This window comes from Lithobates pipiens, unplaced genomic scaffold (genome assembly GCF_037356315.1).
Source record: "Lithobates pipiens isolate NorthernLeopardFrog02 unplaced genomic scaffold, aLitPip1_a1.2 Scaffold_23, whole genome shotgun sequence".
NCBI classification, from domain to species: domain Eukaryota; kingdom Metazoa; phylum Chordata; class Amphibia; order Anura; family Ranidae; genus Lithobates; species Lithobates pipiens.
Window position 1 is genome coordinate 72,452,871 of NW_027507785.1, and position 17,714 is coordinate 72,470,584.

Here is a 17,714-nt window from a genome sequence, read left to right on the forward strand (position 1 = left end):
ATTGCAGAAATATCTTCACAGAAATTTCAGGGGGATAAAAATTGAAAATTGAGTTTTTCTTGAATTACTAGCAGCCATTCCACATAGTGCCTAAAAAGTAACCTTTTTTATTTTTATTTTTTTCATTTTGAGGTATTGAGGTCCTTTTAACCACAAGTTTGACTGGTTTCAATAGCCGATCTGTTTCAGTTAATGTTTTATTTCGCCAGCTCTGAAAACCACATAATTATTTCCACTTATAAATCCACCACCATTCCATCTTAAATCATTTACATACGCTTTCGCAAAAATATTGTCACTGCCACTTATTTTACAGTCTTTGTCCCGTGTATTTAAAATCGAAAGGAGGTGAAAAAAAAATAAAAAATAAAAGAGGAAAGAAAAAAAAAATCATGTTTTTAATTACAAAATAGGACAGGTGGCGAGGACACTTAACCAAGGACTCGTAAGGCAATTATAAATGCATTTCTGAAGAAACATTTATAGTGGCTGCGCAATAAACGGCGTCGAACAGCTCAGAATGTCACACTGGGCACTGTAAAAATAAATGGTATTCCCAAGGAAAAATAAAAAAAGGACTGCATATTTATATAACATTCAGCAGATGGATGTAATATTAACTTAGTGGTTTTGTGTTGTCGTTTTATTGCTACTCGATTTTCTTCCCCCTAACTTGGCAGCCCGGAGCGCTGTTTGATTTTTGGATATGGACAATGCTGAAACAGATGTCCAGACCAATAAAATAAATTCCTGAAGGGCTCGGCTTAATTTGTGTAATTGATCAATTTTTGTTCCGTGGTCCTCGGATCACCAGAAAGTAACTGCCTTCCAGATTAGCTCAGCGGTCGGGACTTTTCACCATATGTTACGATGGTTTATTGGCTGGCGCGCGCTCGCTGCTGATACAGCAGCCCCTGGTTCAGGCACCTGTTGGCGACCGTAAAGAGGTTTAACAACTGGCATTCCAGTCTGGAGAGACGGGCTCAGAGTTACTAGACAAATATTGCACACAATTCTCGCTTAAAGTGCCAGTGTCTGTGTGCCCAGCCATCGCCGGGAAAGATTGTTTCAAGAAAAAAAATGGGCAGATGCATGATGTGACGTGACCATAGAGGACTGAGGGTTCAATCATTTTTTAAAGAGACTCTGCCATGGGGGAAGGGGAGCAACCTGCTGCAACTAAGAAGACAAAATCATCTATACCTGCAGCAGCCTTTCAAAGCATCCTGTTATAGCTAAATGCCAAGTCATTATAACAGGCAAGGCTATAAAAAAAAATAAGGCTTGTGTCAAAGCTTGTAAAGGGGTGTTAGCATTTTGGCCACTAGGTGACACCCCCTGATAGGTTATAAACAGCAGTAGCCTGTGCATTGTGGGTGCACGGGTGCTGCCCCCCGCCACCTCCACCACCTTTCCTATTCATGTGCCCGGCCCCTTTTAGGATGCCAGACACATGAAAGTCTATGACGGGGATAGGTGGGGGTGTGTATTTTGAAGCACGTGATTAGAGCCAGAGGCTCTAATAGGCTTCAAAATAGGGTGGGCTCAGGGCGCAGAGCACTGCGTCCCAAAGCCACCCTGTTGTGTGGCATAGCAAATTAATTTTCCCTATTTTCACACTAACGTTCCTCCCTGCCAATCAGCTGGCAGGTCAGTGAGACCTGTATCCCAATTGGCCAAAGCATTAGGCAATCCTAGTGGATGCCTAACGCTTTGGCGGAAGAGAAGACACGGCGGGGGAAGCCTGAAGAGCTGAGCAGACACAGGAGCCTCAGCTGCTGCTTCCCGCCGAGGAGGAGAGCCCCGTCACTCCAGGAGAGGAGCAGAGCCCTGCCACATGGAGGGGGGGGGGGGGGGTTAGTGAAGTGACAGCCGAGTCTGGGGACGTGTCTGGCTGCATTTAATGGGCACAAGTGGCTACATATACTGGGCACAAGCGCCTGCATATGATGGGCACAAGTGGCTGCATTTGACTGGCACAGATGGCTGCATATACTGGACACAAGTGGCTACATATGATGGGCACAAGTGGCTGCATTTGACGGGCACAAATGGCTGCATTTGATGGGCACAAATGGCTGTATATGATGGGCACAAGTGGCTGCATTTGACGGGCACAAATGACTGCATATGATAGACACAAGTGGCTGCATATACTGGGCACAAGTGGCTGCATATGATGGGCACAAGTAGTTGTATATGATGGATGCAAGTGGCTGCGTTTGATGGGCACAGTGGCTGCATCATTTGATGGGCACAGTTAGACTGCAATTGATGGGGGGTGGGGTTCAGTATTTTTCAGTTTGTTTGTGCCCCCCCAAAAAATGTTGAGCACCAGCTGCCACTGGATATAAACGCATGTGCTGAGCAAGATAGGAGGAGTTTTAGCAGAGATGTAGAACAGAAACTTGGTAGTTGATGGAGTTGGCCCCATGGAACTGGTTGGGGTCCTATTTGCAGCCAGCAAACCCTGGTTGAGGAAGACCCAAAGAGGTCCTGGTAATCAATTAGAGAGTACTTGTAGGTACAGGACAAGTATGCCAACCCTGGGGCAGGTACTACATACGCTTGTGGGGAGGAGCAGCATGGTGAGGTGACAGTAAACACACAGAGTTAAATTACAGAAACAGAATTTGTATTAAAGTGGTGGTACAGCCTTCAGGTTTTTCCCCTTAAAGGGTAACTAAAGGTTTGTTTATTTTTTTTATTTTTTTTTTACAAACACGTCATACTTACCTCCTCTGTGCAGTTGTATTTGCACAGAGTGGCCCCGATCCTCCTCTTCTGGGGTCCCTCAATGGCGCTCCTTGCTCCTCCTGTTCTCAATGTCCCGATGGAGAGCCGCTCTCCTTCAGGGCACTCATGCGGACGCGCTGTCATGTCCTGCTGCTGCATCTATTTACACAGGCCCCGCCCCCAGGCTACCGTGTCATTGGATTTGATTGACAGCAGTGGCATCCAATGGCTGTGTTACTATCAATCTATCCAATAAGGACACGAGACTGTGGCTGGAGCTGATGTGCTCATCCCTGTTCCTGGGAAGACGGTTGCGGTTTGGGGTAAGTAAAAGGGGGGCTATGGGGGGGCAACTGCAGCACAGGAGGTTTTTCACCTTGAAAAACCTCAAGGGTTTACAACCCCCTTTAAAGCATTCGATGCATTAAGGTGAAAAACCTTCTGTCTTGCGGCTCCCCCCAGACTCCTCCTGTTTTTTATTTGAGCCTGATCCAATCCAGCAATGTGCACGAGTGCAGCGGCCCCAGCCACTGTCACTCTCCTCATTGGACAGATTGATAGCAGCTGTCAATTAAAAACTGTGAAACAGGAGTGGGGGGGGGGGCAAAAGCCGAGTCCCGTTGTCTGTGGTAATGGATGCAGCAGCGGAACTCAGGGCACTGCCCGCTTGGGTGCCCCCATGGAAAGCCGCTTTCCATTGGGGTACCCCATGAAGAGGAGGGGCCAGGAGCGCTGGGGGAGGACCCCAGAAGAGGAGGATCGGGGCTGCTCTGCGCAAAACCATAGCACAGAGCAGGTAAGTATGGCGTGTTTATTATTTGAAAAAAAAAAAACTTTTACAAAAACTTTAAGGTTGAAGTTAATTCACAATAAACCCAACAGGATGGCACCTGACGGGGAACACTCACAGGATGCAAGCGATGTGTAGCAGAGCAGGTCTCAAGAGTGCCCACAGCATCTGTTTTGAGTGAAGGAATGCAGCCTGGCCGGTCCATGCTCAAATGGGGAGGTTCCCAGGAAAGATGGCTGTCCCTGTGAGACAGGTCATCTGTCCTTACACTACTCACATGCAAAAATGCACACGAAGCCTGGGAGCAAAGGCCATAAATAGGCTCTTCCTGAACCAAGATGGCTGCCAGAGTTATGTGGGGCAGCAGCATCCAATCGGATTGCTTCCCCAGTGGCCCAGGAATCCATATAGGAACCAGGTTGCTCTTGATATCCACCCTAACTGCAATGCCACCGCCGTCCAGCGTCACCTACAGTGGGAGAAAATAGACTGAACCCGCCTACATGCTGCCAGAAAAGTGAGATCTTGTCTGTCATAAGAGTAGAGGAATGGAAATCTATTGGACTGGACGCTTCCTTATTTTTGGCCTATTCTATCTGAATCTGGTGCAGCTGGGCAAATGTGGGTTTAAATGCTGTGGCATGGTAAGAGAGATGAAGTGTTGCCCGGTACGTGTTCTGTGCTCCCTCTGGGATTGGGGAACTCACATTAACATAAGGAATGGGGCATGGCGTCCAGGGCCGTCTTTAAGGCAGGGCAAAAGGGGCAGCTGCCCTGGGCCCTGTCATTGTTGTGGGGCCCAAAACAGCTGCCTCATACTTGCCAACTATCCAGGTTTAAATTCCCTTGTCCCTTGAAATTTTATTCCTGTGCTGTGTCCCAATAGCTCAGTGTGCAGTGCTGGTACTAATGCTACCCAGCTCTGCCCTATTGTTGTGTGTAGAGGACTCACCTGCAGACCCTGTGTTTACATGTAAATAACCGACATTCGTATGTAAATAGCAGCGACAATACTAAGTAAATAGCTGCGGCCGGCAGCATTGGTATGCAAATAAAGGCAGCATTCCTATGTATATCATGCTCCCCTGCTGTGAGGAGGTGATGCTGTAACCTCTAGCAACTAGTCAGTAAGCAGTAATGATATGCTGTAACTGCTGGCAACCAATCGCAATTGCTGCCTGATCTGATACAGAAAACTGATTTTAAGTCTAGCTTCTATTTATTGTATGTCTCAGAGTAGGTGGAGAAGGAAACTGCATGGGGGGCCTTAAGAATTTTTTTGCCCAGGGTCCAATCTATACTAAAGACAGCCCTGATGGCGTCTATTAGTGATACCTGGAAAGCAAATGTTTTTCCAATGTTTTTTTGGCCCTGCCTACAAGTTTGCTGCTATGCCCCTTGCCCGCAATTCATATTGGCCCATTGCAAAGATGGACAGCCTCAATAGCCAACAGGAATGTTCATTAAGTTGGAAGGCACAGGAAAGCTTTGTTACTATCAGTAATTGCCTAAAATTCAGCTAGGACTTCGCTGCAGGAATGTGCACCTCATACATGCAGCAGTTAGTCCCCTTCCCCTTAGGGACGGGGTCTCTTTAAGAATATACAGACAGTGTAATTTGTATAGACAGCTTAGACTTGCTGTGTCCACACACGCTCCATTCTGCCATCTGCTGGATGGTATTCAACACTGTAGTTTTGTCAAACTGCATCTGCACACCTGGCCTGATCTAGGAGTGCTTAAATTGAGTTTGGAGTTTTGAGTCATTGCCTGATCCAGGGAATGCGTATGCTTTTGTGGTTTTGGATCTGTTTCCCATTAAAGGATAAGTTCACTTTTTTGAAAATAATAATAAATGTACATTTTTTAGCAGGTAAAAAAATGTGTATTTATTTATTTTGTAGCAGTACAGCTCCACCTATCTTCCTCTCCTCTCTTCTAGAATCCTCTAGAAGCCAGAGGGAGGTAACCAAGAAGTGACGCTATCTGTAAGTCACCAACCTACTCTGAGCCACTCCCAGCCCACACAGATCAAAAACAAACATTAAACATAAATTCACCTGTACTCACCAAAAATCTCACCTCTAGCACCTAGCAAGTGGAGGGTGCTACAATTTATTTTGGAGCCTGTAAAGCATTGCACCAGCAATCAGCAGATCACTGGTGCCATGCAGGTCTCCAGCAGATTTGCCAATTTGTCCTGTACGGTAAGCAGCTACAATCTGACAGGAAGCATGAATGAATTCCCGCGGTGCCGTGAAAACTACAAGCCGGCAGCGGCAAAGGCTGCTGGGCCTTTTAGTTTCCATGCACAGAGCCCTGTCAATCAGTGACCACATTTTTTTTAAATTGTGACAGCTAGCGGGAGGAAGAAGCTGTCACAGCGGGGATCAGGGAGGTGCGGGAGCCGGTCCGTTCGTAACATGTTACACCCTGAATATGGTGGCAACATATCAGGAAAGGTGAACGTATCCTTTAAAGGCTGGTTTTCGTGCGTGGTGTGTTTTTAGGTACATTGCATTTTAGGCGCATTACCACTGAACTCTATATGATGTGTTTTCATGAAAGCATATCAAAGATGCAACAAGCAGGATTTTTATTTTTAATGCATTGCACCTAAAACGCACATAAAATGCTAAGATGTGAATGCAGCACACAGCTTGGATTGTTTTCAGCTTATTCTTGCTTCCTGCCTTTAGCCCTGACCTTTAGCTCATCGCCTATTATGTTTGCCTACCACAAAATATGCCTTACAGCCATGTCAGCAGTTTCATATTGAGTTTTGACAGTGTCCACATAAGACTATCACTGTATGGGTCAATCCTGAAGGTTTTTCTCAATTGCTGTTTTAAGCTGCCTTCACACCTGAATGTAGCGTCTCTGAGAAATTTTCTTTGCGATTTTGCACATTTGTATGCAGGGTTTTTGGGCTTTGGAATTTTTTTTATTAGCCAATAGAGAAAACTATTATCTGTTGCATCATTTGTTGCTAGGTATTTCAGCTTTTTTTAAACTTTTCCATTAGCTTTTATTTCTTCTTATATTATTATTCATTTATTATTATGTTTTTTCGTTAGGGTTCGAGTTCGGTTTAGGTTAGGGTGAGGATTAAGCCCCATACACACTATCAGATTATCTGCTGAGTTTTTCCTTCAGATTTACCAAAACCATATAATATGAGGACAAACCTTAGGAGTTTCAATGTGTATGCAATCAGGCAGGCCCTTCTACTACATGGTTTTGGTAAATCTGAAGGAAAAACTCAGCAGATAATCTGATAGTGTGTATGGGGCTTTAGGAGTTGGGGTTATTTAATATTATATTTATTTTTTATTTTATTTTATTTATTATTATATGAATAATAATAAATTAATAAATACATGTAAAATTAATACACAAATAAATTAAAATCCTAAATAAAAAATAAATAAATTCAGTCAATTAAGGCTGGGTTCACACCTATGCAATTGGACGAGGGTTTCACTGCATCCAATTCGCATAGTGGGAGAATATGACCAGCTCTCTATGGAGCCAGTTCACATGTCTTCTGTGCAGCTGCAGAGCGCACTGCACAGAAACGCTCTGCATCTTTGCCTCCGTTTCAGGGCTGAATTCAGGCAAAGATTCTGCCTTGATTCGTCCCTGAAACGAAGAACAGGGACGGGCAGTGTTGCTGTGTGATCCGCGGCCGGTTTAGGTGTGAACCAAATCTAATACTTAGTAACAATAAATAAATAATTAACCCTTAAAAGGGATTGTAAAGGGATTTTTTTTATTTTTTAAAAATAGCAAACATGTTATACTTACCTCCACTGTGCAGCTCGTTTTGCACAGAGTGGCCCCGAACCTGCTCTTCTGGGGTCCCTCAACGGCTGTCTCTGCTTCTCCCCATAAGTACTTCTCACGTTCATGCGAGCTCCCTCACATGGTGAGAAGCACCTGCGGGTGCGCTCCCGTGATACAGCCAGCAGCAATAGCCGCTCGCTGTATCACACGGCCCCGCCGGGTCATTGGATGTGATTGACAGCACCGCGAGCCAATGGCTGCGCTGCTTTCAATCCATCCACTCCAGCCAATCAGCGGCCAGGCTGAGTGGCGAAGAGGACGTCGGGGGCGAGCGCGGGACTTTTGAGGGGTCAGGTAAGTAAAATGGGGGGGCTGGGGGTGCCGGAACTGTCAGATGTTTTTTCACCTTAATGCATAGAATGCATTAAGGTGAAAAAACATTTACCTTTACAACCCCTTTAACTTTAACCCTTACTTCTTAAAAAAAATAATAATAATAAACAACTAAACACCTAATCCTAATAATCCTAATCCTAATAAAAATGATGTTGCCATTTCCAAAGACAGCTATTAGAACCACATCCTGAAATTGGAAATTGTGTGCATATTGGGAAGAAGATCCCATAAAAATAGGACTTTAAAGGATGTATAGCTGACATTGAGGTGAGCACACAGTATAGTTTAAGATATAAAGTTTGAGATTGGGATCTAAACTTTTCCGACAACAAAATCCGATCATTTAAATTCCGATCGTGGGTAGACAAGTCTGACGCACAAAGTGCCACGCATGCTCAGAATAGATTACGAGAGGAAAGCTATTGGCTACTGCTCTCTTTAGTCCCGTCGTACATGTTTTTTTTTTTTTATTACTGTTTATTGAAAGAATAAAAGAATAGCAACATCATGCATGGTACAGTCATTACAGTACGTATGTTACAATCAGTGGGTCATGAGGTGTATAGAGCATAGCTAGAAATATTTTAACATTTTAAAGGGATGAGATGGCAACCCTAATGGATTCTGTGCAATAAAACTAGCCATTACACACACTGCAGCTCCAACACACTATGAACTGTTCAGTTAGCAGACTTACCCCAGCTTTGCGGATCTCATTTGTGAACTAAAATCACTGATGTGTCTGTACAGATGCATCTTACAAAAAAAAAAAAAAAGTGCACATAACCTGACCTTTTTTTTTTTATATTCTGAATGGAGTTCTCCTTTCATTTATGTAAATGTATGTAAATGAGTCATACTATTAACAAGAGCCTTCCACTTCTGACAGTCATACAGGTGCGTCACTCAGTGTCGGGTTAAGTAGGCCAAACTGTTTGCTAATATATCTTTTGACCTGATATAAAGTGTCAGTGATTTACTACTTTCTGAATTCTTAATTAAATCAGATGGCATGATTACTAATTAAACAACCAATGTTAAATCCCACCTGTCAGCTCTCATCACTCACCTATTAAACTTGCCATGGACGCCGTGTTAATTATCTTCCCATAGCCTTGACTCAGCATTACACGGCCTGCAGCCTATAGAGGCAAAACGTAAAAGTGAGATTGCAGAGCGCTCACAACGACATAATCACAAATGAAAATGTTAAAAAAGAGTGTGTTCATTTTTTATAAAATGACATGATAAACTTAACTATATCTGAGCACCACAACCTGAAAAAAACGATTTAATTCATTTTTAATATTAAAAGCAAATTCACCCACCTATCCACGTCTCTGCTTTCATTTATTGAGAAATCACTTTGAGAAGACACCCACCTAGCATTTCTATCTGCGGCTACCTAAGATGCAGATGATTGACTCATGTAACATTTATTTCCTGGAATCTGTCTGCCCTTAGCGCAGGCATGCAGGCAGGAGGGTGTGCTTAGATGAGAAGGCCGCTCCTCTCCTCCTCCAGATGAAAGAAAAAAATGCCCATGACCTAGGGTTGTCTCCTCATCCTTTTAAAACCAAACACTTAACACGATTAATTACACAGGTTCTGTGGCTAATTAGCCACTTGCAGACATCAAGTCCCATGGTCACGGTGACGATGCACGCTGATATATGTTGGCACAATGGCAGTAGTGGGCAAATGGGCGTACCTGTACGTTCCCTTTAATTTGTGGGGCTAGTGGGCACATGCGCGCCCACTAGCCTCGCAAATTAAAGGGGGTGTATCGGCGTGCATCGTGACCGTGACCATGCCCGCGGGTCCCGGGGATTTGATGTCTCCGCCGGGGGCTTGCGATTGTGTCACGGAGCGGAAGAATGGGGAGAGGCCTTTGTAAATACGGCATTTCCCTGTTCTGCCTAGTGACATGACAGAGATCACTGCTCCCTGTCATCAAAAACAAATGTCTTCCTCAGTTTAGGCCAATATGTACACTTCTACCTATTTTTGGCAAAAAAAAAATCTCAATAAGCGTATATTGATTGGTTTGTGCAAAAGTTACACCGTCTACAAAGTAGGGAATAGATTTATGGCATTTTTATTATTATTATTTTTTTATTTTTTTTACTAGTAATGGCAACGATCTGCGATTTTTTTTATTGGGACTGCCACATTGCGGCGGACACATCGGACACTTTTGACACATTTTTGGGACCACTGACATTTATACAGCGATCAGTGCTATAAAAATGAACTGATTACTGTATAAATGTCACTGGCAGGGGAGGGGTTAACACTAGGGGGGTGATCAAAGGGTTAAATGTGTTCCCTCAGTGTGTGTTCTAACTGTCCCAGGGTTCTGTGCTGGGACCAATCATATTTAATTTGTTCATAAACAACCTGGAGGATGGGGTAAACAGTTCAATCTCTGTATTTGCGGGCGATACTAAGCTATACAGGGCAATAACTTCTCTGCAGGATGTGGAAACCTTGCAAGAAGATCTGAACAAATTATGGGGTGGACAACTACATGGCAAGGTTTAATGTAGAAAAATTTAAAATAATGCATTTGGGTGGCAAAAATATGAATGCGATCTATACACTGGGGGGAGAAGCTCTGGGGGAATCTAGGATGGAAAAGGACCTGGGGGTCCCAGTAGATGATAGGCTCAGCAATGGGCATGCAAAGCCAAGCTGCTGCTAACAAAGCAAACAGAATATTGGCATGTATTAAAAAGAGGATCAACTCCAGTGATAAAATGATAATTCTCCCACTCTACAAGACTCTGGTCTGGCTGCACCTGGAGTATGCTGTCCAGTTCTGGGCACCAGTCCTCAGGAAGAATGTCCTGGAAATGGAGTGAGTACACAGAAGGGCAACTAAGCTAATAAAGCGTCTGGAGGATATTATTATGAGGAAAAGGTTGCGAGCACTGAACTTATTCTCTCTGGAGAAGAGACGCTTGAGATTTCAATATACAAATACCGTACTGGTGACCCCACAATAGGGATAAAACTTTTTTGCAGAAGGGAGTTTAACAAGACACGTGGCCACTCATTAAAATTAGAAGAAAAGAGGTTTAACCTTAAACTACGTAGAGGGTTCTTTACTGTAAGAGCGGCAAGGATGTGGAATTCCCTTCCACAGGCGGTGGTATCAGCGGGGAGCATCGATGGTTTAAAAAAAAAAACTATTAGATAAGCACCTGAACGACCACAACATACAGGGATATACAATGTAATACTGACATATAATCACACATATGGGTTGAACTTGATGGAATTTTGTCTTTATTCAACCTCACCTACTATGTACCTATGTGGGGGGAGGGGACTGACTTGGGGAGAAGACGGATCGTTGTTCCTATATACAAGGAACACATGATCTGTCTGCTCACCCCTGACAGAACATTGATTTGTAATCCTCATTCTCGCTCTGCCGGGAGCGATCACATGTGTATCGGCGCACGTATATCGGCTCCTTAGGGGGACCTCCTATACTCCTTAAAGTACCCGCCATACAGCTACAGTGATTTGCGCAGGAGTGCCAGTCTGATTGACGGTGGGCAGTCGGCAAGCGGTTAGAGTCTAACTCCACTTTTGTTGAGAAAAAAAACATTCCCCTCTGGGTGATCTATGTACATTGCAAGAATTATAACAACCCTTGTTGCAGATTCCTATCTTTTGTTATTCTGAAGAAATCCCTGTTTGCTCCTCTGAGCCTAATGGGAGTGGTTTCATAATTATCAGTCAGCTGTGCAGCTGCAGAGCACTAATGAGGGAATCTGCTGGGCCTGCATCCCTTTAGACGTGTTTCTATTGGGAGTGTCTCACCGAAAATGTGATAGTTGTCGCAGGGGATGCCTGAAATCTGACTTGTGTCTTAGGCAGACTTCTGGGAAAATTGGTGAGCCAATCACACAAGCAGGAAATTATGTTTCTAGGGGGTGGAGGGTACACATTCTGTGTACAGAACACCTCCAAGTAGCCATATTGTATTGCATTTTACAGACAATAACATCGGCTGCAGAAATTCAGCTGAGTGCTGGGAACGGAGTTCATACAGGTACAATCCTGCAGTTTTTTTTTACAGAACACAGGCACACAGACAATTAGTATAATGCTGCAGAGAGGATGGCAGCATGTATTATGTGAAATGAGAGCAGCAGCATATAACAAAAGTGGGTTAACAACCACTTTAATAACTGCTGGATTTTAACTTTTTTGCTAAAAAAACGAAAAAAGAAGTTTGAAAAAAAAAAAAAGTTTTTTCTAGTTTCTGTCAGAAAATGTTGTACGTAATTTTTCTCCTTCACTGATGGGCCCTGATGAGGCGCCACTGATGGGCACTGATGAGGTGGCACTGAAGGGCACTAATGAGGTGGCACTAACATGCAGCACTGAGGGACACTGATAGGCAGCACTGATGGGCACTGATAGGTGGCACCGATGGGCACTGATAGGCAGCATTTATGGGCAATGACAGTTGGCACAAACAGGTACCACTGATGGGTGACACTAATGGGCAGTGATGGGCGGCACTGATGAACAGAAACTGATGGGCACTGATTGGTATCACTGATGGGCACAAATCAAGTTCCTCCACCCAAACTTATCCATGTCTTTACGGACCTTGCTTTGTGCACTGTTGTGCAGTTATGTTGGAACAGGAAGGGGCCATCCCCAAACTGTTCCCATAAAGTTGGGAGAATGACATTTTCCAAAATGTCTTGGTATGCTGAAGTCTTAAGAATTCCTTCCCTTCACTGGAACTGGAAGGGGCCAAGCCCAACCCCTGAAAAACAACCCCACACCATAATCCCCCCCCTCCACCAAATGATTTGAACCAGTGCACAAAGCAAGGTCCATAAAGACGTAGAGGAGCGAGTTTGGGGTGGAGGAACTTGACTGGCCTGCACAGAGTCCTGACCTCAACTGGATAAAACACCTTTGGGATGAATTAGAGCAGAGGCTGCGAGCCAGGCCTTCTCTTCCAACATCAGTGCCTGACCTCAGAAATGCACTTCTGAAAGAATGGGCAAACATTCCCATAGACATAGAAGCTCTGAAGCTGTTATAATTTCACAGGGTGAGCCAATTTAATATTGAAACCTACGGACTTAGCCCTTGTACACACGGTCGGACATTCTGCCAACCAAATCCGTTGGATTTTGTCCGACGGATTTTGTCCGACAGATTGTATCCGAAACTGTTGCATACACACGGTCGGACCAAGTTGTCGGAAAATCCGATCGTTCAGAACGTGATGACGTTATTTCGTTACGGCGGGACTACGTTCAGGCTAGTAGCCAATAGCTTTGATGTAGGAATTTGATCTGAGCATGCGTGGCACTTGGTCCGATCAAAATTCTCTACACATGATCGGAGTATGTCCGATCGGCCCAGTTGGTCGGGAAATATTTCCAACAAGTTGGAAAATTGGGTCTGACGGATATTCCGACGGAAACAGTCCGATGCATACCACACACAGTCGGATTATCCGACAACACGGTCCGATAGGACACATTCCGACGGATTCTCCGACCGTGTGTACAAGGGCTAAGACTGTGATGCCATTACAGTTCATGCATGTGTAAAGGCAAGTGTCCCAATACTTTTGGTAATATTGTGTATTTTCTAATGCAAGCGGTTTCTGCATCAGAATTTGACTTGCCATCAGCTTCCTGATGTTCCCATTCAGCAGGGTTGGGGTGTGAGAGGAAAAAGCAGTACAGGGACCCAATCTCTTCATGCGCTGACATGAAGCATAATGGTAGGGAGATTAACATCCAATCACATTCTGGGGGGGGGGGGTCCAGGGTGACCTGGGCTCAGAGGATGTGGGCTGACTGTTGCTGGCCATTAGACTGAGGACATCTAGTGGCAGGAAAAAGTACTGCAGCGAAAATCAAAAGCTGGCTTGGATATTTTATATTTTAAAGGCTATTCATTTTTTTTTTATTTTATTGTTGGCTAGGGTTCTTATTTAATGTTTTGCTATATTTTCAGACTCAAGCGTCTACTCCAAGATGGCGATCGCCGGCCAAAGCAAAGTTTGGTCCTGCAGCCAAACCAGAAGATGTTGGCAGTGTGTAATCTGAAACCTTATATATTTTTTTCTTTTTTTTTGGAGTTCCCTTCTAAAAATAAATGAACAGCAGCAACTCTTAATTGCAATTTAGCCTTATGAGAACCTCACATATTCCTTTGAAATCAGTGGCAGCCAATCCTGCACTATATATTTATCAATGAAAGAGAGAAAAAAAAAATGAAATCTTCAAATTAATTAGCAGTTTCAGTTGTTAATCCTAATTAATGATTAGGCAACGGCACAGAAAGGCCACACTTCAAAGTGTAGTTAAAGTATTAATTTACTTAGCGTTGGAGAGGCAATGAATTAGACCATTAATACTTCAGATGTGTGGCTTTTTCAAAGTGGACCCCACCCGATAACACTTAAGGGTTCAGTTATCAGTACCGCATTAATTAACTGAAGCCTCTTAGCAAATTATTCATTATTCTTCGTGCCAGTTATGCCCAGCAGTGGATGCTTGAAGAAAACAAACTAGTATTTCTCACTGCATTAGGAACTGTTGCCAAGCCTCGGTTGTGACAAGTGCCATTCCCAGAATCCTTTGCAGCTCGTTAAATGTAGAATATTCCTTCCTCGCGGATGGAGCTGATCCACATGGTCACGTGTTTGGCCATGCTGCATGGGATTTGCCCCATGGTATCAGATCCCTGTGGCACAGTTTCTGTATACAGGACTTTGGGAACATTCATAGGTCTGTTTGGTTGTTTGATCAGATGGGAGACGGTTCACTTAATCTCTGGCTTTGCTTGCTGTGCCTGACAAGTGTAAAAGTCACCATTTTCTTAAAAAGTACCCAGTGCGGGTGCCAGTACAATGTTAGGTCCTAAAGGAGTGGACCTGTTTTCCATGAAACGCGTAGGCTTATAGACTGGCTTGCTATTACGTATCAACTGGAGAATGGAGGCTATGATTACAATGCATTCATGTTTTCATTTTTTTTTTAATTAGGTGGTTTCTATGCCTCTCCAACGCTGATGCCAATGCCAATACTAAAAGCACATTTTTGTTAAATGTGCTTTTAGTATTTTTGTATGAAATTATTAACAATAATAATAATAATAATAATAATAATAATTATTATTATTATTATTATTTTCATACAAACTAAAAGCTCATTTTTTTTGTGTTGTACAAAAAAATGATAATAATAATAAATTATTATTACTATTATTATTGTTATTATTCATTTCATACAAAAATATTAAAAACAAATATATACTATTAACATGTTGCACAAATAATAATAATAATAATTATTATTATTTGTACAACGTAATAAAATTGTATATTTTTACTTTTAGCATTTTTGCATGAAAATAATAATCATTATTATTATTAGTAGTAGTAGTAGTATTTTCATAACATGTTAAAATAATAATAATTACAATGATAATAATAACAAAAACTATGTAGTATTATTATTATTATAATTTGGAGCTGATCCACATGGCCACGTGTTTGGCCATGCTGCATGGGATTTGCCCCATGGTATTAGATCCCTGTGGCACAGTTTCTGTATACAGGACTTTGGGAACATTCATAGGTCTGTTTGGTTGTTTGATCAGATGGGAGACGGTTCACTTAATCTCTGGCTTTGCTTGCTGTGCCTGTCAAGTGTAAAAGTCACCATTTTCTTAAAAAGTACCCAGTGCGGGTGCCAGTACAATGTTAGGTCCTGAAGAAGTGGACCTGTTTTCCATGAAACGCATAGGCTTATAGACTGGTTTGCTATTACCTATCAACTGGAGAATGGAGGCTATGATTACAATGCATTCATGTTTGCATATTTTTTTTTAATTAGGTGGTTTATATGCCTCTCCAACGCTGATGCCAATGCCAATACTAAAAGCACATTTTTGTTAAATGTGCTTTTAGTATTTTTGTATGAAATTAATAATAATAATAATAAGAAGAATTATTATTATTATTTTCATACAAACTAAAAGCACATTTTTTTTGTGCTGTACAAAAAAATAATAATAATAATAAATTATTATTATTACTATTATTATTATTCATTTCATATAAAAATACTAAAAGCAAATATATACTATTTTAACATGTTACACAAATAATAATAATAATTATTATTGTTATTTGTACAACGTAATAAAAATTGTATATATTTGCTTTTAGCATTTTTGCATGAAAATAATAATCATTATTATTATTAGTAGTGGTAGTATTTGCATAACATGTTAAAATAATAATTACAATGATAATAATAACAACAACAACTATGTATTATTATTATTATTATTATAATTTGGAGCTGATCCACATGGCCACATGTTTGGCCATGCTGCATGGGATTTGCCCCATGGTATTAGATCCCTGTGGCACAGTTTCTGTATACAGGACTTTGGGAACATTCATAGGTCTGTTTGGTTGTTTGATCAGATGGGAGACGGTTCACTTAATCTCTGGCTTTGCTTGCTGTGCCTGACAAGTGTAAAAGTCACCATTTTCTTAAAAAGTACCCAGTTCGGGTGCCAGTACAATGTTAGGTCCTGAAGAAGTGGACCTGTTTTCCATGAAACGCGTAGGCTTATAGACTGGCTTGCTATTACTTATCAACTGGAGAATAGAGGCTATGATTACAATGCATTCATGTTTGCATATTTTTTTTAATTAGGTGGTTTATATGCCTCTCCAACGCTGATGCGGAAGCAGATGCCAATACTAAAAGCACATTTTTCTTAAATGTGCAATTAGTATTTTTGTATGAAAATAATAACAATACTAATAATAATAATTATTATTATTATTATTATTATTATTTTTATACAAACAAACTAAACGCAATTTTTTTTGTGTTGTACAAAAAATGATAATAATAATAAATTATTATTATTACTATTATTATTGTTGTTATTCATTTCATGTAAAAATACTAAAAGCAAATATATACTATTTTAACATGTTGCACAAATAATAATAATTATTATTTGTACAACATAATAAAATTGTATATATTTGCTTTTAGCATTTTTGCATGAAAATAATAATCATTATTATTAGTAGTAGTAGTAGTATTTTCATAACATTTTAAAATAATAATAACTACAATGATAATAATAATAACAACAACTATGTAGTATTATTATTATAATTATTATTATTATTGTTTTCATACAAACAAACTAAAAACAAATATATAATATTTTATATGTTGTACAAAAAAATAATAATAATAATAATAATAATAATAAATGTATTATTATTTTTATTAATTTCATACAAAAATACTAAAAGAAAATCTATACTATTTTAACATGTTGTACAAATAATAATAATATTCATTATTATTATTTGTACAACATAATAGTAACATAATAGTATATATTTGCTTTTAGCATTTTTACATGAAAATAATAATCATCGCTGGTTCGAATCCCGACCACGACACCATCGGCCTGGAGTTTGCATGTTCTCCCTGTGCCTGCGTGGATTTCCTCCAGGTACTCCGGTTTCTTCTCACAATCTAAAGACATGCTGGTAGGTTAATCGGATCCTGTCTATTAATCGGATCCTGCGCCAAACGTCGCTACTTAAAAATCCCCATAGGCGACGCTTTAAATTTTTTTTTACTGGTTATATGTTTTGAGTTACAGAGGAGGTCTAGGGCTAGAATTATTGCTCTCGCTCTAATGTTCGCAGCGATACCTCACATGTGTGGTTTGAACACCGTTTTCATATGTGGGCGGGACTTACGTATACGTTCACTTCTGCATGCGAGCACATGGGGACAGGGGCGCTTTAAAAAAAAATGTTTATTGTTCATTTTACTTTACTTTATTTTAGTTTGACATTTTTTTCCCCCAAAATATTTTTTTTATCACTTTTATTCCTATTACAAGGAATGTAAACATCCCTTGTAATAGGAATATGGCATGTCAGGTCCTCTTTACA

At 41.3% G+C, this 17,714-nt stretch overlaps 1 protein-coding gene across 1 annotated transcript in view; it reads right to left on the reverse strand.

Moving 5' to 3' along the window:
• LOC143927652 (D-threitol dehydrogenase-like) overlaps positions 1-17,714 on the reverse strand; it is a 119,014-nt gene that overhangs the window by 36,943 nt on the left and 64,357 nt on the right. Inside the window, exon 7 of the mRNA XM_077451857.1 lies at positions 8,778-8,850. Coding sequence (XP_077307983.1) covers positions 8,778-8,850 — 73 coding nt within the window. The remainder of the gene's footprint in view (positions 1-8,777; positions 8,851-17,714) is intronic.